Source organism: Pteropus vampyrus, unplaced genomic scaffold, assembly GCF_000151845.1.
Source record: "Pteropus vampyrus isolate Shadow unplaced genomic scaffold, Pvam_2.0 Scaffold44, whole genome shotgun sequence".
In the NCBI taxonomy this organism is placed as follows: domain Eukaryota; kingdom Metazoa; phylum Chordata; class Mammalia; order Chiroptera; family Pteropodidae; genus Pteropus; species Pteropus vampyrus.
The window spans coordinates 160,185-187,501 of record NW_011888825.1 but is presented as its reverse complement, the minus strand read 5'-3'; the positions used below and the strand labels follow the sequence as shown (position 1 = coordinate 187,501).

The 27,317-nt window shown below is 50.9% G+C and overlaps 3 protein-coding genes across 4 annotated transcripts; 1 reads left to right on the top strand and 2 right to left on the bottom strand.

Annotated features, from left to right (window-relative positions):
• Positions 1-216: 216 nt before the first annotated feature.
• On the bottom strand, positions 217-3,634 carry SLC35G6 (solute carrier family 35 member G6). Its single transcript, XM_011358844.2, has 3 exons — positions 2,856-3,634; positions 2,603-2,676; positions 217-2,125 (listed from the first exon to the last, which is right to left on the bottom strand). The coding sequence occupies exons 2-3, from the start codon at positions 2,603-2,605 to the stop codon at positions 1,112-1,114; spliced, it is 1,017 nt and encodes a 338-aa protein (XP_011357146.1). The 5' UTR covers positions 2,606-2,676; positions 2,856-3,634; the 3' UTR covers positions 217-1,111.
• Positions 3,635-3,720: 86 nt separating this feature from the next.
• ZBTB4 (zinc finger and BTB domain containing 4) lies at positions 3,721-18,219 on the top strand. Its single transcript, XM_011358841.2, has 4 exons — positions 3,721-3,876; positions 11,387-11,456; positions 11,904-12,979; positions 13,651-18,219. Exons 3-4 carry the CDS (start codon positions 11,913-11,915, stop codon positions 15,593-15,595), a joined length of 3,012 nt encoding a protein of 1,003 aa, XP_011357143.1. The 5' UTR covers positions 3,721-3,876; positions 11,387-11,456; positions 11,904-11,912; the 3' UTR covers positions 15,596-18,219.
• An 856-nt stretch (positions 18,220-19,075) lies between these two features.
• CHRNB1 (cholinergic receptor nicotinic beta 1 subunit) lies at positions 19,076-27,183 on the bottom strand. Of its 2 annotated transcripts, none has more exons than XM_023529884.1 (11): positions 27,062-27,183; positions 26,837-26,976; positions 26,200-26,244; positions 25,132-25,241; positions 24,938-25,061; positions 24,403-24,550; positions 23,879-24,088; positions 21,290-21,513; positions 20,609-20,790; positions 20,117-20,264; positions 19,076-19,811 (listed from the first exon to the last, which is right to left on the bottom strand). In XM_023529884.1, exons 1-11 carry the CDS (start codon positions 27,129-27,131, stop codon positions 19,671-19,673), a joined length of 1,542 nt encoding a protein of 513 aa, XP_023385652.1. In that variant the 5' UTR covers positions 27,132-27,183; the 3' UTR covers positions 19,076-19,670. The 2 variants fall into 2 exon arrangements, with proteins under 2 accessions (XP_023385652.1, XP_011357144.1); XM_011358842.2 differs by having other exon boundaries at positions 24,938-25,046.
• Between the last annotated feature and the right edge of the window lie 134 nt (positions 27,184-27,317).

Sequence of the window (27,317 nt, the reverse complement as noted above, 5' to 3'; positions counted from 1 at the left end):
TGTGGAGTGTGTTTCCTTCAGCAAAAGTCTGTCATTAATACCTCCCCCACGCTGGAAAATGGTTTGTCCTGCTAATTGGTAATAAAGGAGGCGGGGCCGGCAGGGTCCTCCCAAGTGGGTTCCCAGACAGGGGAGTGCTGGGGCCGTCTTTGGTCATGAATATGCAGTAACCGCGCTGAATATGCATGAACACATCAAGATGGCGAGGCTTGTTGCTTGTCCGGAAGTAGCTGTTATTTATTGAGCGGCCTTCTGGGACGGGTGGGCATCTCCTGGTCTCTAATTGAGCGCTGTATGGAACTCTGGTCCTGGATCCCTAGCCTGATCCGCTCGAAAAGACCTCAGCTGAAAGGCCTGCTCCGGAAGGAGGCTGGCCGCCATTCGGGAGAGAGATCACGGGACCGTGACAATCCAGGAAAAGCAGATTAGCCGTGGGGTGGAACACAAGCCCTGGGAGATTCAGGGTCAAGGCATGTGAACGTCAGGAAATCCTCCCCCTTCTAGACTATTTCAAAACTAAGATTGGGAGGGGCGGGCATTCCAAATTATTTTCCAATAAGAGCCGGGTAGGACTTCCACTATCCTTCCAAAGCAGAGATGACACCAACTGCACAGCCACATTCAGAGTGATCCTTGTTTTGATGTCAATGTCACGTCACCATCCAAGTTGAGGAGGGGTCACAAGCATCGAGAAGGGAAATCTCACTCAAGGAAAAAAAAAGGAGACTCCCTTCTTCCAGCGTAGCTGCTTGCTCTGTTTGCCTGAAAGCCCCAAACACTCCAGCCCCAAAACTCTTCTCTGCTGCTGAGGGAAAAATCCCCCTATGGCTCATGGTCTGCCTGCCTCAGCCCCTTTGATCTCAGACTTTCCCCTTAGTTGTGCCCTGATCCCCAAGCCCCAGCCTAGATTCCACATCTCTTGGTCCCCAGGCTTGTTCCAGGTCTTCCAGGCAATCCCTCTCCACCAAGTCCCCAAGTTACCATTGACTCCAAGGAGTGTCCCTCTCCCACACCAGTTCTTTTCCAGTCACTTATTTTCCCATGTTTGTATTCCAGTCTCTCCTATTTACCCCTGCCCCCCCTCCCCAATCCCCAGCCTCTCAAGCCGATCTCACTCCTCTACCTGCCCTTCCCTCTCACAGCTGAGGTTCTGGGCAGTGATGATGGCAATACTGCCCAATACGACCCCCGCCCCCATGATGTCAGAAGGTGCCACGGTCTCATAGAGCACATAATACTGCAGCATCAGGGCCACCACCACCTCAGAGTGCAGGACAGCACACACCAGGGCAGGGTGGGCCTTGGTGACCGCATAACTCACACACACAAAGGAGACCAGGGCGAGGATCCCCACTGCCCCCACACAGCTCCAACTCAGAGGATCATTGGGCAGCACAGGGGTCTGCAGCAGAAAGAGGCCTGGTACGGAACCCACGAGCCCCACCAAGCCAAACAGGAAAGCCACTGTCGGTAGGCATGAGGGGAAGTCCAGGGAGCGATATACCAGAAGCCCCAGAGACAGTGCCAGGCCGCCCAGGAAAGCGAGCACATAGCCCAGGGCGGTGTAGAGACCTGTGGTCCCCTCCTGCAGTGTCCCTAGTCCAGGTCCCACAATGATGATTAGTCCTAGGGTGCTGCCCAACAGGCCACACCAGTCGTAGCCACTGAGACCCTGGCTCTCGAGACAGAGGGCAAGGAGAGCAGAGCAGACAGTGGAAGAACCTTTGCGGACGGTGGCAGCGTTGCCAGCGGGCACCACCTGAACTGCACTGTAGGCACATCCAATGCTGAGGACGTTGAGCAGAGCGTGGAGGCAGGCCCGGCCCCGTACATCAGGAGGTCCCAACAGTGGGTCACCACGCAGTTTAAGTAGCAGGGCAATGGGGAGGTGGAAGAGGCATCGACAGATGAGCAGCTCCAGTGAGGGTAAGTGAGAAGTCTGGTAAGCCATACGGGAGAAGGGGCCCACGAAGCCAGCGGGCAGGCCCCCACCCAGCAGGGCCACGAGCAGACCCTTGGTGGCATCAGAGGGCCGGCAGCGCTGGTGCGAGGGGAGGCTGGGCGGAGTAGAGGATGGCGATGGCTGGGTGAAGTCGGGCAGGTTGAAGTAGGGGTGACTGCCAGCCTGTTAGGGAGAAAGGAGCTTGGGCATTAGGGCAACCATAGCCCAGGGGATCCGGGGGCAGGGAAAATGCCAGGCTGGGACCCTGTGGCACAGTAGAGGGTTAGGCTGTCTTGCTGAGGAACTCTTGGGAGCTAGAAAGGTCCTGAAAGATGGATGAGGTAGTACAGTGTGGGCCTTGAGCCTCTAAAGCAGGAAGCAGGGAGTGAGCAGTCCTGGAGCATCAAGTTTCTCTGGGTAAGTTGTTCCTGGGAGGAGAAAAAAAGGACCCAGGGATGCTCTGTTGGTTTGAAAAAGGGGAGGTGGCCTCAGATGCTCTGTATTTATGTGATGTCACAGGTTCCAGGGACATCTGGGTACATCATTGTGAATTTCATTTCTGGGTATCTCTAGGACAGCTGGGAAGTTTTAGGGGAGGAGGAGAAAGGGAGCAGCCAGGAGTTACAGGGAGGGGGGCTATGACTTGGCTCTCACACTCACCATCTTTCCTTGGACTTCCTCCTCTCCTCCTGGCTCAGGGGGCCTGGACCCTTCAGAGCTCCAGCCATTGTGACCTGGTTGGAGTAGGGGTGGGGTTCTTCCCTGGAACTTTCCTGAAGTGGGGGTGGGAGGTTCTTCCCTGGAACCTCCCTGAGGTGGGGGTGGGCCTATTTTCTCATTGTTTCCAACTCTGCTTGCTTTATATCTTATGCCTCCCTGACTCCAAAGTTTGTATGATTTTTTTTCTCTTTACCGCTAGTTCTGTGATGAGACTTCTTTGGCTTTAAATTATGTCTCGCCTTGTTTCAGAAAGATTTTTCAGAAAGGAGCTCTGAGGGCTGGCTCTTCTTTCTCCTGAGTTTTCAATTTTTGAACACCAGGGAGGAGTCCCTCTGGAGTTTCAGGAATGTTTCTTCTGTGTGTGCTTCCACCTGGTGTTTCGTTGGTGCTGTCCCAGGAGGCCCACACCAAGGCCTCTGCATTTAAGGACAAGTATATAGATGTGGATATTTTCTTCGGTGGGGACAAAATACCAAGCTGCTTGTTCATCTGCACTGGTAGTCATTTGTGTGCCTGTTCTGTAGGGTTGGGGCCTTCCTGGCCAGCGGCCTGGTGGGGTTCCCTGTGCATTTTCGGGGAGGGTTGTGTGTGTCCAGGGTTAGCCCTGTGAATGTGCTGAGCCTGGCTCTGCGGGTTCCTCTAGACTTAATTGTAAGCCTGCCATGTTGTGGGTCTGTGCCTTGAGAGGATGTGCCTGCTCTAGGCGGTGTGCACCGCAGAGTGAAGGGCATGAGTTGCGGGGCTGGGGGGAGAGGGGGGGCGTCTCATCCTAGGGAGTGGGTGGTCGTGCGATTCTGAGGGATTGCAACCAGGCCCGTACCCCGCTCGGTGCCCACCCGTCCCGCAGCCCTGCGCGGCTCTGTTCTCCCAGGATCGGTTTGGGCGAAGGCCATCGGGCGCTATCGCCCCAAACCCGAACCCTGAGCCTTGTGTCGGTGTCGCCTGCGCTACGCCGGCCTCCTCTCGGCTGTGGCGGCGCTGGGGGGGGGGACTGTTTCCGGGGGTGGGGGTGGGGGTAGGACCGGGGTGGGGGGAGCCGATGATGTCAGCGGCGGCGGCGGCGGCGGCGGCGGGGCCGGGCCGGGGCCGGGCGCTGGGGGGGGCCGAGGCCGGAGCCGGAGCCGAAGCCGGAGCCTGAGGCGGGCGAAACCGGAGCGGCCGGGGCGTCCACGGTGATGAGCAGGGCCTGCCAGACGCGGCGCCATCGCAGTCAGGTGGGCCCCGGGTGAACCGGGCAGGGCCAGGGCGGACCGGAGCTAACAGCCGGGCCCCCTCCCTGCTGCCCGGCGCCGCGGTGGCCTCCGCAGCGCCCCGCGCCCGACCGCTCCCCTTCGGGGTTGACCTGGGGGCTAAGGGGTCGGGGGCTGAGCCTAGCCCCGCCCCCAGGCGCGCAGGGCGCTGGGGGGAGACTAAGGGGGCTCTGGTACCGCGTCTGACCCAGCGGCGGCCGCGGCAGGGGGCGATCGCCAGGGTTCAGGGAAGGGGCCATCCTCACTCTCCATTCGAAGGGTTAATTCTGCAGCCGAATGTCCCCCTCCTCTGTGGGGCAGGTTGGGGGTGGGGTGGGGCGGGTGTTGAGCCCGGGCCGGCGCTGCAAGCTGCTGGGAGGGTGATGGCGTAGGAGCCAGGCAGAGAGGGGGAGGGGTGGGCCGCCGAGCTCCCCAGAGTTCGGGTGCGCGGGGTGCACTGGGCGAGCAGGGGCCCCAGAGCTGCTGCGCCGTCAGGGCAGGGTTGTGGCTGTGAGTCCTGGAGATTGTGTGACTCCGGCTGTGTTGTGGGGCAAGGTAAACCTCTCCAGGGCACCACCGTTTGCTGGTCTGGCAGCCAGGGGTCTGGGTAGAGTCCTCCCTGGGCCATGGGAACAGAAAGCCAGATGGTGGAGTGTCCACTATTGTGGGACAAAATTACAAGATGTAGCCCGGTGGCTTTGGGTGACAGGTCCACATTCAAAGCAAGGTACAATACATGCAGGGTTTGTTAGATGTGGGTTTTATGCATGTTTTATACCAGCATGTTTTCTTGCATGTATGTCTTGGTCTGCACATATGAACTATTTATGAACTTGTGTTTTCTATATAGCTGTCATGGTGTTAGTGCTGTGGGCCACATCAGAGTGCAGGGTACATATGCCTATTTAGTGGGGGCCATTGTGTACCTTCGAGTTGGAAGGTGTCATATTTAGTTCGCATTTCTGTGGCCCTGCTGAGATATGGTCCAGTCTTGGTGAGGTAGGCCCACTGGATGGGTTTGTGTGTTTGTATGATGATTGAGTTGAGGGGGGAGCGTGCATGTCTAGAACTCAGGTTCTACTTATCATGTGGAATGTGAGAAACCCTAAGTCGCGTCTCAAGGTACTTATGGAGCAGCTGGCACTGGTGTGAGGGGCTCTAGGTGGAATGTGCAGGTTGTGTTTATGGGATCTTGGGCAGCCGAGCGAGGGGAAGGTTGTGTGTGTGCAACAGTCTCTAAGGGATTCTTTTGTGACGTTGTTTGTGGGAGCCTGTCCATGTTATTGGGCTGGGAGGCAAGCTGGTCAGAAAACACTTGTGGGGAGGGAGGTGGCGTGACAAGGGCATGTGGGCCTCAACCTCGAGAGATCAGCCACAAGCTATGTGTGCGTGCCTCCCTTCTTTGTGTTTAAGTGGCCGTGTGGGGCTGCTGTGGGGCTATGTTAGGAAAAAAGCAGGAAGATAAATATGGGGCATAGCAAGGGCAACAGGCAGGAGGCTTGGGTGTCCTCAGGATAGCTCAGCTAGTCTCTTTGTGTAGGGTCTGTGTGCATACCCCTCTCCAGCCTGTCCAGCATGTCAGGGTCATTGGGAGGAGAGGCCTGGCTGCTGCAAGGAAAATGAACTTGGACGGAGTGGCTCCTTGGTCATGTTTACGTAAAGGCCGGGTGTGACTCTTGTCACTGAAATGGAAAAAAGAAACATGAAGTTTTTAGCCTCCTCCTCCTGCTTCACCCTCTCTCTGCCCCTCTTTCAGCTATCTCTGCTTTTCTGTCTCTTCTGTTATGCACACTGGGCCACTCCTACGACTGTGGAAGGGTCTGGGAACAGAATTTGCTCACTAGGCAGATTCCTTAGAACAGGTTTTCCTCACCTTCGGGGCCTGGGCCCTGCTGTAGATGTGGTTGTGTGTGTGTGTGTGTGTGTGTGCGCGTGCGTGCGCGCACACATGTAGGGAGTGAATGGTTTGTGTTCTAAGTGTACATACCACTGTACTGCGCCTAGCCTGGCTGGGAGGGTGGATATGCATGGGGCAGGGAAGTCACTATGGCTGGGGCCTCCTGGGGGGAGGGGGTTGCTGGCTACTGTGAGAGGCCTATATAACAGGTGCATGATGGCCTAGTGGAGGGAAAGGAGATCTAGACTAGAACCAAAGGGGTTCTGACCCTACCGCTTCCTCACTGGCACTTTCCCTGGGTGAGCCTCAGTTCCTTATCTGTAAAATGGGGCTAATTGCCTGCCCTGCCTATCTTCCAACAGGGTCGTAAGAAAGTAGCACATGGGAAATGTACCTGGAAAGTAGCTACTGTTTGGGGACTATGCCTATGCCAACAATTGTCAGCCCTCTGCCATCACTGAGCCCCTTGTTGGGGCTTGGCTAATAACAATAGCAGTAAACAGTTATTTGGCATTCACTGTGTACCAGGCGCTATTCTCAGTGCTTTTATATAGGATCACTCATTTAGTTTTCGCAATGCCCTGTAGAAGTAGCTATTCTAATTATCTCTCTTTTTCAGATGAGACAACTGAGACCCAGAGAAGTAATTTGCCCAAAGCCATTTAGCTAGTAAGAGGTAAAGCTGGATTTGAACACAGGCAGTCGGGTTCCAGATCCTGTGGTCTTCTATACTGTCCTCTGCTGCCTTTTCGAAGCTTTCCGTGGGTCTCTGCGCACACATTTTTTCCCCAGTTTCTGTATAACTTAGCACCAGCATCAATCCATTTCAGAAGACCAGTGTGTTTAGACAGTGACTCAGGGAGTCCTTGCCTGGGTACTAGCTAAAATGTTGATGAGCCAGGTAAAAGAGAGATTGTCCTTGTCTTGTGCGTCAGGAAGGGCCAAGAGGGAGGTGGCATTTGAGTTTGATCTTAACGCTTTGGAGGGCGTTGGGGAAGAGGTTGGGAAAAGGCTGCATTTCTGGCAGGAGGACCAGCATAGGCAAAGGCATGGAGGTGCAGGATGTATTGAGGTTGGAAAGTAAACTGGGTACTTGAAGGGAGACTAACACAAGTCAAGATTAGAAAGGAAGATTGGAACTAGACCCTTGAATGCCTGGATGAGGAATTTGAACTTTATTCTGGAGTGAGTGGGGACCAGTGAAGGATTCTAAGCCTAGAAGTGATATCACTTCAGCTGTACTGGGGACGTTGACCTTTAGTAATAGGAAGGTTGGCTGGTAAAAAGTAAGCTTGGGGTCAGTGGAATAGCTGAGAGGTTATGGCCTTGGACCATGCCAGTGTTAAAAGGCCCTGAGCTAGTTTGGGGGCCAGAGGCGGGTTGAAGGGAAGGCTTCCAGAGCCATTCCCAAGCTGGGCTGCAGATTCGACAGGACTTGGTGACTGCTGGATATGGGCAGCTAGGGAAAGGGCGGAGTCAGACGTGACACAATTAGCACTTAGCACGTGAGACCTTGTGTGATGATTTCTGCAACCAGCTGGCTGGCCATAAGCCCCTTTGGAGCAGAATTCGGCAGTTTGGAAGAGGGAAAGACTCAGCATCTGGGTTCACACAGACCCGGATTTGAATTTTGACTCTGTGCCTCACAAGCTGTGTAACCTTGAGCAAGGTATATTTATCCCTTTGTGAGTCTCAGTTTCCTCATCTGTAAAATTGGGATAATATAAATATTGACTTTGAGTGGTCATTTGTAGGGAAATCATTAAATGAGATAATGCACGTAAAGCCCTGGAAGTATATCAGGCAAAGGGTGAGTTCCCAGAAGTGGTCAAGTACGCTTATCATCCCAGCTCCTGGCCAACTCAGTCTGGCACTGAGGATGGCTTCCTTCCTGAGGGCAGAGAGACTCTAGGCAGACTTTGAAGAATGCAGTTTCATGCATTCACCAAAATATTTAAATCTCCCATTATATATCAGGCACTGTTCTAAGCACTGGGGATAGCAGTAAACAAAACAGACAAAAACCTCTCCCTCCCTTGGAGATTACATTCTAGAGATAAATGAACACTAAGTGCCACGAAAAAAAAGTAGGGGAGAAGGATAGGAAGTTTGGGAAGGCAGCGGGTGGCCAGGGAAGGCCTCCAGAGGAAGGTAACTTTTGAGTTTAGGCTTAAAGGAGGTGGGGCAGCAAGACATGAAGCTATCTGAAGAAAGAACATTCCCAGCAGAGGGAACAGCAAGAGGTGGAGTGTGTCTGGTGGCAGTGCTTTCATCCCCACCTCAGACACACCTTTAAGATCACACAGTCAGTCCAGAGTAGAGAAACAGTAAAAACAAATAAAAAACGAAAAACCACAGAGCCACCAAACCTACCATGAAGCCTGATTTCTGCCTTTTTCTTCACCACTTCCCCCCACCATTTTCCGGGACTGAGTTCCAAGATGATGATAAGAGTGAGCACTTTCTGAGCAGTTACTATGTGCCAGGTACTCTTCTAGGTACTACCAGTTATTAACTCACTTACAACAACCCTATGAAGTGGAGACTTTTCATTATCTCTACCTCACAGATAAGGAAAAGGAGACACAAAGAGGTTAAATTAAGTAACTTGCTCAGGGTCACATAGCTATTGTCTTCTCCACCTTCTATAAGCCTTTGTAGGGCAGTGGCCAGTGGCGAGGCAGTTAACTCAGGAGAGCTGGGTCCAAACCTGATTTGGTTAGCACTCAAATTTCATGAATTTTAAGACCTAATGAGACCAGGGAAGATCACCCTGCCGCTATGTTCTCTATACCTGAAAGTGAGGAGTTTAGAGTATTTAAAACCTCATTTTTCTCATCTGTACAATGGGATTGACGATGGTCCTTTTTGAGTGTTGAAATAAGATGATGCAGAGAAAATGTTTAGCTCTGTACCTGGCACATAGTATTTCATAAATGGCAGCTATAAGTACCATGGTGATGATATTCTAGGTGATCTCTGAGCTAGGCCATCTTTGAACTTTTCTGGTTCTAAGAAGCCTCAATAGTCCTTCTCCAAGTATCTTGACAGCACATAGCAATGCCTCAGCAGGCACTACGCCTGCGTGGTTGTGCAAGTGGCCTACCCAAGGAGGTAAGTCGGGGATTGGAATCGAACCTTCACTTTGCTCATCTGTGCAGAGCTGCTACCTCCTGGAGGTAGGGGCCCTTCCTCTAATCTTCACAAAGGTGTTATGTGGGCTAGTGGGGGCCCTCGTGGGTGCTGTTGAAAGAAAAACACAACTGTTTTTCTATACACTCTACTTATAACACTTCCGATACAAAATGTGTGGATTTCTCCCACACTTCCAATTCTCTGACACTAGCTGGATATCTACAGCTCAATTTAATTCTGACAGTACCTGGAGATAGAGTCAGATCCCACAAGGTAAGGGCTTGGTCCCACAAGACTGCTCCCACTTCAGATGCCATTTGCACGTCCAGGCCTCCTATACTGACCAGCTATAAACTGGAGTTTCCCATGACCACTTCCTCAGATTTGATAATTTGCTAGAATGGCTCATAGAAATGAGGGAAACACGTTTACTGATTTATTACGTAATAAAGGATAAGATAATATAGATGAATAGTGAATGAAGATGTATGAGCTCGAGACCTTCTGTTTCACAGAGTTGGGGTGCGCCGCCCTCCTGGCATGTGGATGTGTTTGCCAACCTGGAAGCTCTCTGGACCCCATAGTTAAGGAATTTTTATGGAGGCTTCCTCACTTAGGCATGATCGATTATTAACTCAGTTTCCAGTCCCTCTCCCTTCCCCTGAGGTTAGAGGTGGGGTAGGACTGAAAGTTCCAAGCTTCTAATCATGACTTGGTCTTTCTTGTGACCAGCCCCCATCCAGGAGCCCACCAAGAGTCACCTCATTAGAACAAAAGATGCTCCTATCACCCAGGGAATTCCAAGGGATTTAGGAGCTTGGTGTTAGGAACCAGGGTCAAAGACCAACTATTAGAACAAAAGATGCTCCTAATGCTTTATCACTTAGAAATTTCATGAATTTTAAGAGCTCTGTGTCTGTTATGGAGACAAAGACCAAATATATATTCCTATTGTATCAAAATATCATAGCTGTAAACATACCCTTCACCCCGATGTTATATAGGCAAGAACACAAGCGTTGGAGCCAAACTTCCTGGGATCAGATCCCAGCCCTGCTAATAACTGGTCATAGATCCTTGGACGTGCTATCTAGCACCTCTGAGCCTTGGTCTGTCACTTTAAAATGGGGAAACTAACTGCTACCTTTTAGAGTAGTGAAAAGGAAAGGAGCAAATGAGGTAATGCAAGTAAAGCACTGACTGTTGGGGATCCCACTGGGCCAGTAGTGGTCGTGAAAGGGAGTGGGAGGCCTTGCTCTCTTTTCTCACTTTACAACCAGACCCATCTGCAATTTAACAACTGACAGGGTAGCACTGATCCAGGTGTGTGTCTGGCTGTCAGGGCTCTTGAACTTTTGCACATCATCCCTGTTTATCACCTTCCTCCTCTTTTTATAGGAGAGGAGGCAGAGCAGTCTTTCAGGAACATGAAATGGACTATGTAGGCAAGGCTGTTTAGTCCAGATAGTATCAATACTAAATGGGAAAAGAAGGTTTTTTGGAGGGGTGGGAATTGTATGAGGCACTCATGCAGGACACCTCAGAGGAAATGTGTCACCCAGGGTATTCGGAAGAACACTCCCAGGCTTCATGGAGGGTGGATGAGAGGGACCAAGAGCTCTGCTTTCAGGTAAGCAGGACTAGCTCTGTGAACAGACCCTGTCTGTTATCAGCTCTGTGTGACTTTGGCTAAGTCACTGTATGGCTCTGAAACTCAGATCTTCAACTGAAAAATGGGACACCCAAGCCCTGGCTGTACTTACAGAGGAGAGTGGCTGTGAGTTTCCTTCTATGTGGTAACCACCACAGATCACATTTGGGTTACCTGCTACTCCTTTTGGATGAGTCTTCCAGAAAGAGGTGAAGTCCTAAAGCCACCAGCTCTCAGACCCAAGATTCCTCACTCCCGGTCTATGCCCCCTATCCAGTGTCCCCCAGAGACAGAGACAGGCTGGCACGTGTATGAATTATGGTCTTTGGTGGTCTCCTGTGAGGAAAGTCTCTCAATTTGAATATCTAGCAGCTTGGTCCAATAAAAAAGCTCAAGCAAATCTATTTTGATATATAAAAAAGATCATTATAATAAAAGACAACATGCAAATCTTTGATTTCCTTTGAGTCCCAAGATTGGGCCAAAAGGACTTGAGAGTGATCTAACAGGCTTCCCTGGAGCTATGGGACTGAACTAAGCTGCTGTATGTTTTAAAGCGAATAATATGCAAATTATCTTGTTCTTGTACTTCTGGGGGTCAGTAGAACAAGGCTTTGCAATAATCTGTGTGACCTCCTAGGTCCGATTGGATATGGCTAAGCAAATAACCTGACAGAGGCTCCTGGGAAGTTCAGAGCCTGCAGAGCAGCCCAAGCATCCTCTTTGACCCAAGAGCTATACCACCACGCACCTCCTGGTGTCCCTTCCTTCCCAGTTCCCTTACTGAGGACATAGTTTCTGTTTCTTCACAGAGGGAAGAGGCCCGGCAGAAGGGACTTGCTGAGCCACCCCCATTCCGCTCCATGTTGGCTGTGCTCTCAGGTGAGATGGTGAGAGGTTTGCAGCTACAAAAATTGAACCTGAGGCAGCAGGCCAGCAAGGGCAGCCATTTTGTCTAGGCTGGGGAATACTGTGAAATGGTCATCAGTTTCTGTGGGGCCTTCCTCCTCCTGCCAGTGGGAGAGAGGTATCCATTGCTTACTTCTCTAGTCTGTGACTTTAAAGGTTTTGACCCCTTGACCTTCATTAAGACCTAAAGTATCCCTGGCATCTTCTAGCCCTAGATGTTTGACATACTGGTATTGGATGCTGGCCAGACATGGGTGACTAAGGTTAACCCCTGAATTCTGTGACCAAAAGTTAGTCAGCCTTCCACTAATCTCCGAACGACAACCTCTAACCCCCTCTCAGCTCACTTCCCTGATTTAAGAGGCCCCTGCCCTCTGCCCAGCCTCTGAGATCCTCCCTGGCCTCTTCTCCTCTGTCTAGGCTGGCACCATGCCCCCCCCAGCAGAGGTGACGGACCCGTCCCATGCCCCCGCCGTCCTGCACCAGCTCAATGAGCAGCGGCTCCGTGGCCTCTTCTGTGACGTCACCCTCATAGCCGGAGACACCAAGTTCCCTGCTCACCGCAGCGTCCTGGCTGCTTCTAGTCCCTTCTTCAGAGAGGCCCTGCTTGCTTCAGCCCCACTGCCCCTCCCACCAGTTACTGGGGGCTCAGCCCCCAACCCTGCCACCACCACAGCTGCCTCCTCTTCCTCTTCTGCCTCTTCTTCCTCTTCCTCCTCCTCCTCCTCCTCCTCTTCTCCCCCTCCAGCCTCGCCCCCCACTTCATCCCCACCCCGGGTCCTGGAGCTGCCAGGGGTGCCAGCAGCTGCCTTCTCCGATGTCCTCAACTTCATCTACAGTGCCCGGCTTGCACTGCCTGGCGGCGGAGGGGACGGGGCAGCTGTGGCAGAGATCGGAGCTCTAGGGCGGCGTCTGGGCATCTCCCGCCTGCAGGGCCTGGGGGAGGGAGGTGATGCCTGGTTACCTCCTGCCCCAGCCCCAATGGCCACCTCGCAGCCTGAAGAGGACAGCTTTGGGCCTGGGCCTAGGCCAGACGGGGAGTGGGAAAGTGACAGGGCTGAGGCCCAGGCCTCTGACTTGCAGCCCCCACTGCCCCGGCGGCCCGTCCTCTGCCCCCGATGTGGGAAAAGCTTCATCCATCCTAAGAGGCTACAGACCCATGAGGCACAGTGCCGTAGGGGGGCCAGCAGTCGGGGGTCTGCAGGACTGGGAGCCGGGGGCTCTGGCCCCAGTGGCCCGGCAGGAGTGGAGGCCTCAGCTCTGCCTCCTGCAGTGGGCTTCAGAGGTGGCCCCGAGCATGTAGTGAAGGTGGTGGGCGGCCACGTGCTGTATGTGTGCGCGGCCTGTGAGCGTTCCTACGTGACCCTGTCCAGCCTGAAGCGGCACAGCAACGTACACTCCTGGCGGAGGAAGTACCCCTGCCGCTACTGCGAGAAGGTGTTTGCCCTGGCTGAGTACCGTACCAAGCATGAGGTGTGGCACACCGGGGAGCGCAGGTGAGTGGCCTGGGGCTGGGGTTAGGGGTGGGTGGGGGCAGTCAGGTGAGGAGTCAGCACTCAAGGACCACATGAACGAGGGAGGGAGTGGGCAGAGCATGGGGCTTAGGAAGTCATTCTAAGACATCTGCTCACCACTGGCCCCTGCTCTCCATCACTCACCCATCTGCCTCCCTCCATGCCCAGTTCCTACTGCTCATGCTTGCTAGCACCTCTAGGTGCCATGTTCTGGCTTGGTGCTATGGAGAAGGCCAAGGAGGAAAAAGAAAGTCGCCCTCACAAGAAAGGACTGTGGGGAACACAGGGATGCCCCCCAGTAGTTATAATATGTATTTCCATAATGTATCCCTGTTCATAAGACATTACCCCATTCTGTCATTTGAGCTTCAGAAGGTTTTGTTAGGCAAGGTGTGTGTGATTATTCCCAATTCACTGATGGAACAGCTGAGGCCCAGTGTCTCACAGCTGGTGGGGGGCACTAAGCTAGGACTGGTGTCTTTCCTGAGGCTGGCAGGGTGGGATAAGCAGCATGAAAGGAGGGTGAACAAATGGCTAGGGGGAGTTCTAGGTCTGAGTAGAGGGCAGTAGAGGACATAGGAAGCTGAAGCCCTGGTTTCAGGGCCCATGACAACTGGCTCTGTCCCTGCCGTGTTCTCTCTGTCCTGGCCCAGGTACCAGTGCATCTTCTGCTGGGAGACCTTTGTCACTTACTATAACCTGAAGACCCACCAGCGAGCCTTCCATGGCATTAGCCCAGGCCTCTTAGCCAGTGAGAAGACACCCAATGGAGGCTATAAGCCCAAGCTCAATACCCTTAAGCTGTACCGCCTGCTCCCCATGCGAGCAGCCAAGCGGCCCTACAAGACCTACAGCCAGGGAGCCCCTGAGGCCCCGCTTTCTCCAAACCTCAACACATCAGCCCCTGCAGCAATGCCAGCCAGCCCACCACCCAGACCCCCACCTGCCCCAAAGCCTTGTCCCCCACCCTCTGTCATCACTTTTGCCCATCCAGCTCCCTCTGTCATTGTTCATGGGGGCAGTAGTAATGGGGGAGCAGGGGGTGGGCTGGCCAGCACAGGGGGGGCCCAAGCTGCCTCAGTCATCACTTACACTGCTCCCCCAAGGCCCCCCAAAAAACGTGAGTACCCACCTCCTCCACCAGAGCCTGCAGCCACACCAGCCAGCCCAGCCATAGCAGGCAGCCCAGCAACGGCTGCAGGGCCTGCCACAGCCACAGAGGAGGCCAAAAACCGAAACCTGCGGGCTGGAAGGACTCTGACCTACACAGCCAAGCCAGCTGGTGGGATTGGCGGGGGCGGGGGTCCTCCTGCAGGGTCTGGTCGGGGCCCCTCTCAGTTACAGGCACCACCTCCACTGTGTCAGATCACTGTGCGAATCGGTGAGGAGGCCATTGTCAAGCGCCGCATCTCAGAAACTGACTTGCGTCCTGGGGAGCTGAGTGGAGAGGAGGTAGAGGAGAGCGAGGACGACGATGAAGAGGAAGATGAGGAGGAGGAGGAAGAGGAGGAAGAGGAATCGAAGGATGGTGCGGAGGACCAGCTCTGGAGGCCCTACTACTCCTACAAACCCAAGCGCAAGGCTGGAGCTGCAGGCTCCAGCAGCAGTGGGGGCAGCGGGATGCCTAGAGGCCGCAGGCCACCACGCTGGAGACAGAAGCTAGAACGGAGGAGCTGGGAGGACACCCCAGCGGCTGAGGGTCCCACGGGGCGTGCCTGTGGTGAGCGGAGGCACCGCTGTGGGGACTGTGTCCAGACATTCGCCACCTTGAGGAAGCTGCGAAAGCACCAGGAGGCCCACAGTGGGGGCTCCCACAGCTCCCGAGCTGGACGGAGGCCTTCCACCCGCTTCACCTGCCCTCATTGCTCCAAGGTGTGCAAGACTGCAGCTGCCCTGAGCCGCCACGGGCAGAGGCATGCTGCTGAGCGGCCTGGGGGCACACCCACACCTGTCATTGCCTACTCCAAGGGCAGCACTGGCACCAGACCTGGGGATGTCAAGGAAGAAGCCCCCCAAGAAATGCAAGTCTCCTCATCCAGTGGGGAGGCAGGTGGCGGGAGTGCTGCTGCTGAGGAAGCTTCTGAGACCGCCTCACTCCAGGACCCTGTCATCTCAGGGGGTGAGGAGCCCCCAGTGTTGGCAGGAGGGGGTACCTATGCATACCCGCCTGTGCAGGAATTTCCGCTGGCTCTGATTGGGAGTGGCCGGGAACCTGGTGGTGGCAGAGGAAAACCTGGGAGTGATGGGCCAGGGGGGGTTGGGGAAGGGGACCGGATGGAAGGAATGGGGGCTGCCAAAGTCACTTTCTACCCTGAGCCCTACCCACTTGTCTATGGCCCCCAGCTCCTTGCTGCCTACCCTTACAACTTCAGCAACTTGGCTGCTCTCCCAGTTGCTCTTAACATGGTCCTACCTGATGAGAAAGGTGGAGGGTCTCTTCCCTTCCTACCAGGGGTCTTTGGCTACGCAGTCAATCCTCAAGCAGCACCCCCTATGCCCCCAACTCCACCTCCCCCAACTCTTCCTCCACCAGTCCCCCCTAAGGGAGAAGGGGAACGAGCAAGGGTCGAGGGAACCCAGAAGGGAGATGTGGGGTGAGCTCTGGGCCCAGATCCCCCCTTTCACCAAATGCCACCCACCCTGAACCCCCTGCCACTACCAGCCCCTGGCCTCCCTACCCCTTGGGAGCCCCTCCACATTTTTGTGCAGGGACTTAGGGGCCCCTGGAGCTCAGGAGTCAGGCTGTTTTGTGTGAGATTGTAGTTTTCCCATCTCCTGGGAAGGGATCTTTGGTGGTTCCCCTCTCAGTTCTCCACCAGGGAATGGCCTCCATGAGGGGCAGGGCCAGCTCCCATCCCTTCTCCAGCCCTTGGGGCAACTGAGCAATATACTTATATAAATCTCTACTCATGGCCCCCACCAGCTCTGAATGTCTAACCTACCCCCCTGATTCGTAAAACTAGGGGGAAACCATCTCCCTCACCTAATGATCCCCCCTCATTTTGAAGCTTTCTCTAAGCCCTTGCCAAGATGCTTCCTAGCACATTCCATTCGTGGCCCAGGGCCTGGACCAGACCATTGTGATACCCGACACCTATCCACCTGGAAGCTTGGCTTTGGATTCTATTCTTCCTAGGGTGGATTTCTGTGTCCCTGTTTCCTCCACGTTAAATTGCCATGCCTTCCTTAGCTTCCATGCCTTTGGATCTTCCATATTCCTCCTCATTCTCCTTGACTCTGCAGAAGGCCTCTCCTAATTCAGGTCGAGGAGGTGTTGGGGGGAGGGCTACCCATCTGCTTCACAGTTAAGCACTTTCCCAGCCCAGGGCAGCACCAATATTGGCCCTATCTTTACCCCCAAATCCAGTGAGCCCCAGATTCTTCCAAGGCAAAAGAAGTGAATAGATCACACCTCTTCCTGCCTATACATATGGCCTCTTCTGGGCTAACCCAGATTTGGGGGCTAGGAGGGAGGAGTTCCTTATGGGATGGGGAAGGGAATCTACTTTCTCCCTATTTTTTCCTGATGGTTTCTCCCAGACTAGACCAAATAGCCAGAAAAATGATGGGGGTTAGATGGGTGGGTAAGCCCAAGATTTGCACATGACCTCCCATCCTTACCTTTACCCCCATCTTCCCCAATGTCACTTCCCTCACCAATCACTCCAGATGGTTTTTGGGGAACCATTCTACTCCCTTGGTGGGCTTTGAGGTATCCCCACCAACTTTCCCTCCAAAATAGCACCTTATACCCCATCTTTGACTCAGTTCCCCACACCCAAAGATCCCAGCCTAGGGATGGGGTGCAGGGACTTTAAATAGTCCCTAATCCCTAATTTGCACTAGTTAACCCTGGCCAAGGGTCCCCTTTCTTTCCAGTGGGGAGTTGAAATGTTTGCTCCTAATTCTCTGATAACTGGGTCTTCCCAGTCTGTGATTGGATGAATATTTCCCATTTTACCCGCATCCCTCCACACTCAAAAAAACAAAAACAAAAACAAAAACAGCTCACAAGGGTAGAGCCAGTTTTGGGGAGCAAATTTGATAAATGGGAATTAGAGGAGTGCAGTTTTAAAAAGGGGAAAGTTGCTGTTATCAAAATGGCAGCCTTTTTTCCAGCTACTGTTTCTAGAGCCAAGATGGCTGCCCTCAACAGATGTTGAAAGGGCAAGATCATGGCTTTTGGAAGGAGGTGCGTTTGTGGAGAGGGACAGGAGTATCCTCCTGCCTCCTCTTACCCTCCCAGCCTATACAAAGGGAGAGGCTTTTGACAGGCTCCCTGAATGTTAACCACGGAGGAGTGTTACTCTTTCACTCCTCCTCTGTCTCTTTGCACTTTTCTTGGTCTTGGCCACAGTCCGAGTGAAGAGTTTTCCTACTGAATGTACCAAGTTCCAATTTTTATGGGAGAAAAAAAATTTTAAGCGGAAAATGCAAAAAAAAAAAAAAATCACTAAAAAGTTCCCACAAATCTTGTTTCTGGCACTTTAGAAAAACTGCGAAAAAAGTACATAAGAATACATATATCTATCTACACACAATATATATATATGTATACATATATATATATATATATATACACACACACATACACACATATACACAGCGGAACCATAAGAGAGACTGAGGAAGGCCTTGGGAAAAGGAGGCAGATAGGATGACATCCCCCTATATCCTTGTTCTGCACTCCTCTGAGGCAAAAAAAAAGCACAGGAGATGGAAGGGGTTGAGGATGCACCAGGGAATTTGAATTTCAGAACAGGTCAAAATGCCAAAACCATGGACATTTTGGGAGAACTGAGATTGTAGACATTTATTTTTTTGAAAATATGATTTAGGAAAATAGTTTCCAGAATTTGGTGTTTCTGGGCAACAAATGAGATTGTGGCAAAATGGAGATTAAAAGATGTATCTGAGCTGGGGAACTTGAATATTGTGAGTGTCAGATGTTGGAAGTTTGGGATTTTACAATTTCGTCTTGGAAATTTTCAAGTCTTGTCAGTTTGTGCCCTCTTTCCCCATGTTCCCTGGGAAGAGGGGTGATGGTGGAGTGGGAAGGCCACTGGTTCTGTGCCACAGCACGCAAGATTTAGAATTCTACAGATTCTAGCTCTATATGTAGTGAGGACCCAGATTTAGAGAAACTGACCGATATTTATCTCCGCATTTGTGTGTGTGTCCAACTCTCTAGGCCAATAAACCAACAAGACAAATGAACTGTGCTTTGCAGTGGGATGCCAAGTGCAATTATTTGCGTGGCTGGTGGGTCTGGCCGGACAGGGACATGCTGACCTTGTCCCACAGGGATCTTTGGGAGTTGTAGCCCTATTCTCCTTAGGACAACAACTCCCAGCAATTAAGTAGGTGTGAGGGCTTGCTGACCATCGGTACTTCACTGTATTTGCTGCAGCCAGTAGGCCCAAACTGGTCTGACCTCCAGGCAGAAACATTAAACTCAGTCCAGTTCACACAGCCTGATGGGCACAAGATCTTCATGTCCCAGAAAGGCACAGCCTTAAACCAGGTGCAACCCTTTCTCTAAACTGAAAGGAAGCTAAAGAACAAAATGTGTGATGGCTGTAAGAGACACAAGATTTTTCCACTCTTGTTCTCCCATTGGCTTCAACTCCTTGTCGCCCCTCCTCTTACCTGTATTTTGTCTAGTGTTATGGAGAGATGGGCAAGTAAAACGAGTAAAGCTGATCGGCTGGCAGGGGGCGGGGGGGAGGGTGCGTCTTTGAGGAACTAACTGTAATGGGCAGCCACTAATAAGCTCTAGCAGGTTGCTGGAATTAGGCCTGGTCTTACTGTAGTTTTTTACATTTTTCAAGAGAAGCCAGAAATCAAAATTTCTCCGAAACATCCAAATTTTGAAAGTAGTGAACTAATTCAAATTTAAAGTTATGCAGGCCAACATCATGGGCCAAACAAAACACCAGTTTGCAACCTCTGATATATACTGTATAGTGCTTGTTCTCATCTCATATGGTCCTCAGACTAGGGGGCAGATACCATTATTAGTACCATCGCACATAAGTGGAAACTTAGACACAGAGCAATTTAGTAGCTTGTTCTAAGTTTAGGCACGAAAGCTAGAACTTTAATGGAAATTTTTAAACTATGCTTTCCCCCCTTCATTACAAGTGCATCCTTTTAGAAATAACCTTTTTTATCCTATAGATAATACTTTTTTCAAAACATAATAAATTACGAAAAGGTAAAAACAAACAAAAAATGACCACTAGTCTCAACATGCAAATATAAGTACTATTAATTGGTGTATTTCCTTCCAGAAAAAAAATTTCCCTATTTATTTAACAAATGTTAAGCACCTACTGTAGGTTAGGACTAGGTGCTAGGGATATTACAGTGAACCAGAGTTCCTGCCCACATTAAGGTTTACAGTCTAGTTCTTGTTCTTTGCTCCATTTTCCTGGAACCTACGTGTTGGTATCCAAAGGAGCTTCTTTAAGAAGCCAAAGAGTAAATAACACTGATAGCGCATTTCTGGTGGGCCCAAGGCCTCCATCTACCCAGTCCTGCTTTGGCTCTCTCCCCAGAATCAAAATGATGAGTAGACTGGATTCCTAATGAAAGAGTCAAGGGGCAGAAAGGGATAGGGCTCGAGAGTACAGCCGAACTCTCAATTCAGCTGGCCGAGGACCCTACGTCCTCAAGGAAACGGTTCGGGAGGGGGCAAGTGGTAAGAGGCGTCCAGGAAGATGACTAGGGTCCCGACGCTCGTGAAGATGATGAAGGTCCACAGGAAGAGGCGGTCCACTACCATGGCCACAAATTGCCAGTCTTCCTTCAACTGGGAGTAGGCAGACAAAAATATTCCTGAGCTCCAGACCCCCGGGAAGGCCAACCCCAAGGCCCTGTAACCCGCCCTAGTCCTCCTATCACAGCTCTGAGACCCGGCGGGCTGCAAAAGAGATGAGAGCCACACTGCAGGAGGTGGGTGAGAGTAAAGAACCAGTCGGATAGCAGGGGCGGGACCAAATGAGGCAAACTTCCAATCAAAAATAAAACCAAGGGCTAGGGGCGGAGCCCAAGTTTGCGGGTGGAGCCCAGGCCACCAAGGCACTACCATGCTTCATCCATCCTCACCAGACTTACCGCATCCTGGTCTTCCTGTTCCTGCAGCTGTTGAGCGATGTAATTGATGGAGGAAACGACCTCCCGTAGCTCAGGGGGCAGGCCCACAGCCCGGTTTGGGCCATCGATAGATCGCCGCAGATCCGGGGCTGATGGTTCAAGCTGGAACCTGGAAGAGGCGGGACCATTTGGTCACGCCCCGAGCGCAAAAATACAGCCAGTGCCAGGGCTCTAGGCCCCGCCCCAACACCCTGTATTTTTCAAAACTTAAAAGGGCCCTTCATGCTCTCCCCGCCAGCGGTGACCTCTCCAGCCTTCTGCAATTCCTCCCATCCCCCTCTGTCTTAGTTCTCACCTTTGCGCCAAGTAGGCAGCGGAAGGGATACTATAACTCCCATGATGCTCAACCACAGCATTTTTTGGGAGTTTAGGCTGCCTTCCTCGGCACAGTCTTCTGGGAACAGTAGTTCCCCCTCTTCTTATATGTGGGCAATGGGAAGTAAGTACTACTACCTGTTTGGTTTCGGGAAGAGAAAATCAGTCGGTGGCTTCCGGATGAAATATTCATCTGTTCCCCAACCCCAGCCACTTCCAGGAGAATCCTTGAGAGCTATAGGAGGTGGCTCCGGCATCTGATCTCTCTCAGGTTTGGGCCTCTTCAGACCCAGGTAGAGAGGAAGTTTGTAGATGAAGATCTGTAGAGTAGAAGAGGCGTGTTGGAGGGGGCTCTCATGCTTTCAGACCAGAAGGGAAGCAGCCAACCATCCCCATGCCGCATGCCCATTACTGAGCATGTGCTCATATGTCCCACAGAGCTACATTGACAAAGAAATGGAATCACACAGCCTTTAGAGCTCTTAAGTGGGTTGGGAGGCATCCTGACTGGAAAGGAAAATTCTAAAGGCTTCCATCCTGATAACACCTAATCCTGAGAATGTTATCCTGAGACCCAGGATAAACAGTATTGATAAAGAGAGTGTGGGATCTATGAAATGGTTATGATGGAAGGGTAAAATTAATTGTGCAACGTTTCAACACCCAACAGGCCTTGGTACTTCAATACTCTATGAGAAGTTGTAGTTCTCCCTCAGGTCTGCGAAAAGGAAGTTTGAAGTGGTGGGAGGGAAGAGTAATACCTCGACAAAAATCCAAATACTAAAATTAAGAGTTAACACAGGCTGAAGATTTTCTTACCTGTCGGACCCAAAAGGGCATTTGGTGGGTGTGGGGTGAGCGATGGTGCAGGTTGAGGACTACGACACTAAGGATGACTGAGAAGGTAACGAGGACCATGGTAAACATGAGGTACTTGATAATGATGGGGACAGACAGAGAGGTCTCAGGCACTTTGTCTGCCAGCAGCAACAGGAACACAGTAAGGGTCAGCAGGGCAAAGATAGAGAGCCCCATCTTCTCTCCTTGGAGGGACAGAGGAAAAGACAGAAGGATTAGGCTTTGCCAGAAGGCAATCTCCACAGCCATAATTGGTTGCCATGGTTCCAACCCACTCAAAGACAGGCTTTAGGAAGGGCCAGCTACATGCAAATGACTCCTACATTTATACCTCCAGCCTGGACTTATTCCTCTAAACTCCAGACATATCCACCTGCCTACCTAACCTCTTCACTTGGATGTCAATAGACATCTCAAACTTAACATGTCTAAAATCGAATTTCCTCACCATCATCTCCTCCCACAGTCTTCCTCATTTCATAAATAACAAATCTATTTTTTTTCTATGGCTCAGATCAAAATCTTTTGTGTCATTCTCAACTCTCCTCTTTCTTTCATCCCATATCCAATTCATAGCAAATCTCATTGGCTCTATCTTCAAAATGTATCCTGAAATTGATGACTTATCACATCTACCACTACCACCCTTGTACAAACCACCATTACCTCGAATCTGAGTTATTATAAAGACCTCCTCTTTGCTTCATCCTTTGCCCGGGGGCCCCTCTGTTCTTAACAGAGGCCTGATTGATCCTGTTAAAATGTAAATCAGATCCTGTCACTCCTCTTCTAAAACCTTCGGATTTACCTTAAAACCCATCTCCTTGAGCATAAGAGCCAAAGTCCTTATTATAATATATAAAGCCGTCCCTTTAGCATTCAGACTTCATCTTCTACTGTTTTCTCTTTTGCTTACTTCATTCAGTTACATGTTATTTCTTGAATATTCAATGCACACTCCCACCTCAGGGCCTTTGTATTCACTGTTAATTCTTCCTGGTACTTTCTTTTCTTTTTCCTCTTGGTAATTTCTTCCTCCAGATATCTGCTAGGGTCATTCTCTCATCTTCTTCATGTCTTTGTTCAAATATTGATCAAATAATTCCCCTTTAGTAAGGCATGCACTGATCATCCTATTTTTAAGTTGCATTTCCTATACCCGTTCTCATCTTTTCCAACCCCTTTTCCTACTTTATTTTCCTCCTTAGGACTTGTCCTCTTCTAATAAACTATCTAATGAATTTATTTATTACGTTTATTGACTGTCTCCCATACTAGAATCTAAACTCCATGAGAGCAGGGATTTTTGTGTGTTTTATTCACTGATGTATTCCCAGTGCCTTGCACATTATAGATACTCAACAAATATTGTTGCATAAATAAATGGACCAACCCTTGTAGCGGGTTTACAGGAAGTATATAGCAATTCGAAAGATCTAAAAATGAAACAAAGTATATAAGGATATGCCAGGTGGCTGATTATTCCTGTGGCATACAACAGGCACTGCAAACTTCATGGAAGGTATTGAAATAAATAACTTTTAAGGTCTGCCCTACTTTAGTTCTATAATATTTGGTTCCAAGATTTGCCTTGCTCCAGGAGGAAGTAAAAGTTACATTTGGAAGTATGTTCTAAAGCTGCAGCACTCTCTTTCCCTAGATAGAAAGGGGACTTGATTTCAGAGAGAAGGAAAGCATGTTATGGATACCAGAGTCAAGGATATGGGTCTCTGCATCAGACTGGCACTAATCAGGGTTGGAATAGCAACACTGCCTCTCTCTAACTGTGTAATATCAGGCAAATGACTTACACTCTCTCAACTCCTTTATTCTGCTCTGTAAAATGGGAAGACAAATCAGTTTTACCTCACAGAGTTGTTGTAAAGATTAGAATTGAGTTAATCTATGTAATATGTTCATTGTAGTATAATTAGTGCTCAAAAATAGCAAAGACAATACTAACACTTACATAGAATATACTGGGTACCAGGCATAATTCTATTAACTCAGTTGGTCCTCAAAATAATCCTATTCAGTAGGAACAATAATTGTCCCCATTTCCAGATTAGGAAACTGACACAGAGATTAAAGGATTGCCCAAGGTTACTCTGTTACTACATTATGCTGCCTCCTACAGAAATATTGGCTATTATTTGCAAAGGAAATGGGAGACTAAGGGACTAGTAGGTGTCTAAAAAGTGGGGGAAGGAGGATGCCAGGAATGGGGAAAGGGAAAAGGGTGAGTTATCTAAGCCCAGGAGTTTGTTGGTCAGAGGAGTAGAGGTTCCAATGATGAGATCCTAGGATTCTGAAAAGAAGAGTTCAGAAGTTCTTGGGTGGAAAGAAGTGAGCAACAGAGGAGAGGCAGAGCCTGAGGATGGAGGGAAAATCTGGATCCAGATGGAAAGGCTCTGGTTGAAAAGAAAACCTAGGTGAGATTGCTGAAACATAAAGGCTTGACTTGGCAGGAAAATCTTACCTGGATTAAGGGTAAAGAGGAAGAAGCTGAGCTATTAGTAAGAAGGAGAGCTAGGCCCCTTGCCCGCTTACCTGCATCTGGTGGCAGGTAGAAGACAAAGATGGCCAGTAGAGTGATGAGGATGCATGGGGCAATGACGTTGACCAGGTAGAAGAGAGGCTTTCGGCGAATGATGAGGTAGAAGGTGACTTCTTCACGCTGTCCTTCCCCATCTCCCTTAGGATCCACTGGAAGCTGGATTAGCCGAGAAGGCTTGTGGATAATCTCCCATTGGCCATTCTCTTGTGGGATGGGGGGAAGAGCAGAAAAAGGGGACACAGATGTGGACCTGTTCTTGTTGGTGCTGGACGTGGCTTGCTCTGCCACATTTTAGTGCAGAGGAGGCTGATGTGATAAGGGACTAGTTGTGGACACTGAGCTGAATAGCCCATCTTAAACTTGAGTACATCTCGATTTCCATATCTGAAAAATGTAGTCATATCTATCTTGCTGACACCACAGGGTTGTGTCGAGCATCACTGTTGGAGTATATTTATCAGCCTGTTAGAAACTAGAAATCAAAAAGCCCATGGATGTGGAAGCCATGCCCACTCACCAATGAAGGTCCCTTCATGAATGTGTACTTCCTGCCGCTCCTGCCCATTGGGACCCAAGCCAGTCTTCAGGCTGATCTCTGAACTGTCATAGCTATAAGAACTGAACACCATGGTGCAGTTCTGCCAGTCAAAGGGGAAGTAGGTGACCTGGATGGAAGGAGGAGTCACTAGAGCTGCTAGAGAACTGATAAGGGCTGGAGGAGTTGGGGAGGTCATTGGGGAAGTCACAGGGCAGATAGGGGTCAGAGGATATGGAGTTCCAAGGAGATGGGGACCACCAGGAAAGGTCACAGGGAAGTGGGGGTCACAGAGGAATTGAAGGTTATTTGGGGAGGCCATGGGCAATGGAGGGAGGTCACTGAAGAAGACCGTCAGTGAAAGTGAACATAGGAGATAAAACTCAAGGGAAAATCAAGAGGGCAAGAGAGATGTGAGAGTCATAGAAGATAATGGAGGAGGGGTGGGAGTTAGAATGTCTGAGAACAAGGAGGGTTTCTAAGAGCGCCTCCAGCTTCCCAGGCAGAAACCGGAGACCTGAATGCTGCAGCTGCTGCGATAGATGCCCGGGGGCTGCCAGCGCACGGAGCCATCGGGGGATACCACAACATTAATGTCCAGAGCGACGTCAAAATTTCCATCATTGCTGCGGGGAACGAATCTTATCACTTGGGATCAGGCCCTGCCCTCCCGGAGGCCCCGCCCACCTCCCAGTTTTGGGAACATTTTACTTGTTTAGGAGCACCACGTCTGGTAGCCACACAGATTCAGCCGTAATGCGGAGTGAATCGATGCCCTCGTGCTCCGCGGGGTCCCACTTCAGCCTGTAGTCAGTCCACTCCTAGGGAAGCAGAGGCTGAGGGGCTGTCTGGGGCTGGAGGCTGGGAGGAGACTTGGAATGTCCGAAGGAAGCGAGCATCCAGTGCAAGGGAAGGGAACGGTGCCGCATGGGCTGTGGTTTTGGAGGCTGGGTTTTCCACTTGCACTCACTCAGACCCCATCAGCTAATTTACCCTTTCCTCACAACGGGCCCCAATTTCGTGGTCTGTAATAAGGGACGTTGCACTAGCTATCTTCTAAAACAGTGTTTTTCAAACTGCAGTTTGCGACCCTTTAGTGGGTCAGGTATCAAATTAGTGGCCCCAAACGAGTGTTAAAAAATTAGAATGAAAAATGTGTGAGGTACTGCAACAACATGAATGGACCTAGAGGGTATTATGCTAAGTGAAATATTCCACTTATATGTGGAATCTAAAGAACAATATAAATGAATGAACAAAACAGAAGCAGACTCATAGATACAGAGAACAAACTGGTGGTTGCCAGATGAGAGGAGGTATGGGGGCCTGGGTGAAAAAGACGAAGGGAATAAGAAGTACAAATTGGTAATTGTAAAATAGTCGTGGGGATGTAAATTACAGCATAGGGAATACAGTCAATAATATTGTAATAACTATGTATGGTGCCAGATGGGTACAAGACTCATGGGGAGGGGTCACTTTGTAAATTATAGAAATGTCTAACCACTATGCTGTATGCCTGAAACTAATATAAAATAATATTGAATGTCAACTGTTATTGAAAAAAATTTTAAGAAAATAAACAAAAGAAAAACGCTTTAAGTGCAACTCCCATAGGAAAGATAGGTATTGTTTTCTGAAGCTTCTGTTTCAGTTATAAATATTTTCTGAGGTCGTGATGCAAAAAAAAATATATATGTATTCTTTACTGGGCCGAGACATTCCAGGAAATTGTAAAGGCAGTAGGACGCCCTTTCCCACCCCATGCGGTCTCCGTACCAGGTCTAAATACACCTTTGTGCTCATCTCCTCATCCTTCTCGTTCTAGAAGGGGAAAGTTTAAAAGGTAGAGGTGATGTAAATGGAGAGAAATGAGGGAGTTTGGTGGGTAAAACTCTCCCTAGATATTCCCCCCTTCTTCTGAGTCCCACCCTGTAGGTTCCAAGCCCCGCCTTTATCTCAGAAACTTCCTAAGGTCTACAGTGCCAACCAATTCCTCTAACAGTCCCACTCTATGCCAGCCCTCTGCCTGGCTCTTTCCGGGGTCCCAACCCACGGCTGGTAATTCACCCAACCATTAATCTCCATCCACTCTTGTTGATTGACGTTCTCCGACACCAAGCTCCGCCCCAGCATGTGACCCTCAAGGCCCGCCCTCCAGTCAGTCCATCAACCCCAGCACTACTTCAAGATCGGTCCACCCGCCCGTTCATCATCCTAACCAGCTCTATTCCTGGCCTGTCCAGCAGCCATGCCCACAGTTTATCCATTGGTCCGATTTCGACCCAATCTGGGCTAACGGCCGTCCATCTCTCAGCCTGGTCCCGCCCCAGGCGTCCCTCTGCCCTGCCCTATCTAAAGCCACGCCCTCAAGCCCGTGGGTGAGCTTGACCTCAACCCCGGCGTGCGCCCTCACCAGGCTGATAAGTTGCGCCAGGCTAAGACCAATGTTGACGCCGACGCGGTCTCCCACTTCCCGCGCAGGCCGCACTGAGCTATCATAGCCCGAGAAAAGTTTCTCGCGGAGCCGGCCCTCCGCCTCCGAGCCGCGGGCGCCTGGAGGAAGAGAGCACTAAGGGAAGCCATTGTGCCTGACCATGACCTCTGGCCCTGTCACTGACCCTTTGAGGCCCAGACTTACCTGGGAGGAGCGACACCCCCAGCGCCCCCAGCAGCAGTGGCAGCAGCGACAGCAGCGGCCCTGGGGTCATTGCTCAGCCGCGTAGCTCAGTGAGTTCAGTCAGTGAGCTACCAGGAAAGCCAGTGCAGGGGAAGTGACGAGGCACCCAAGAATGTGCACCTGTTGTTGGGGGGCAGCCACCAGCCCACCCGCCCCGCCCCTGGGACATGGTCTGGCCCAGAGCAACTGCCAATGCCTGCCACCCACAGATGACAGG

Bases quoted from the DNA above. Each gene is read 5' to 3' on its own strand.
- ZBTB4 (XM_011358841.2), top strand. From the start codon at position 11,913: ATGCCCCCCCCAGCAGAGGTGACGGACCCGTCCCATGCCCCCGCCGTC. The intron at 12,980-13,650 runs GTGAGTGGCCTG...GTCCTGGCCCAG, and splicing joins TGGCACACCGGGGAGCGCAG to GTACCAGTGCATCTTCTGCT.
- CHRNB1 (XM_023529884.1), bottom strand. From the start codon at position 27,131: ATGACCCCAGGGCCGCTGCTGTCGCTGCTGCCACTGCTGCTGGGGGCG. The intron at 26,245-26,836 runs GTGAGGGCGCAC...TTCCCCTTCTAG, and splicing joins TGGCGCAACTTATCAGCCTG to AACGAGAAGGATGAGGAGAT. The intron at 21,514-23,878 runs GTAAGCGGGCAA...TGTCCCTCCAAG, and splicing joins CTACCTGCCACCAGATGCAG to GAGAGAAGATGGGGCTCTCT.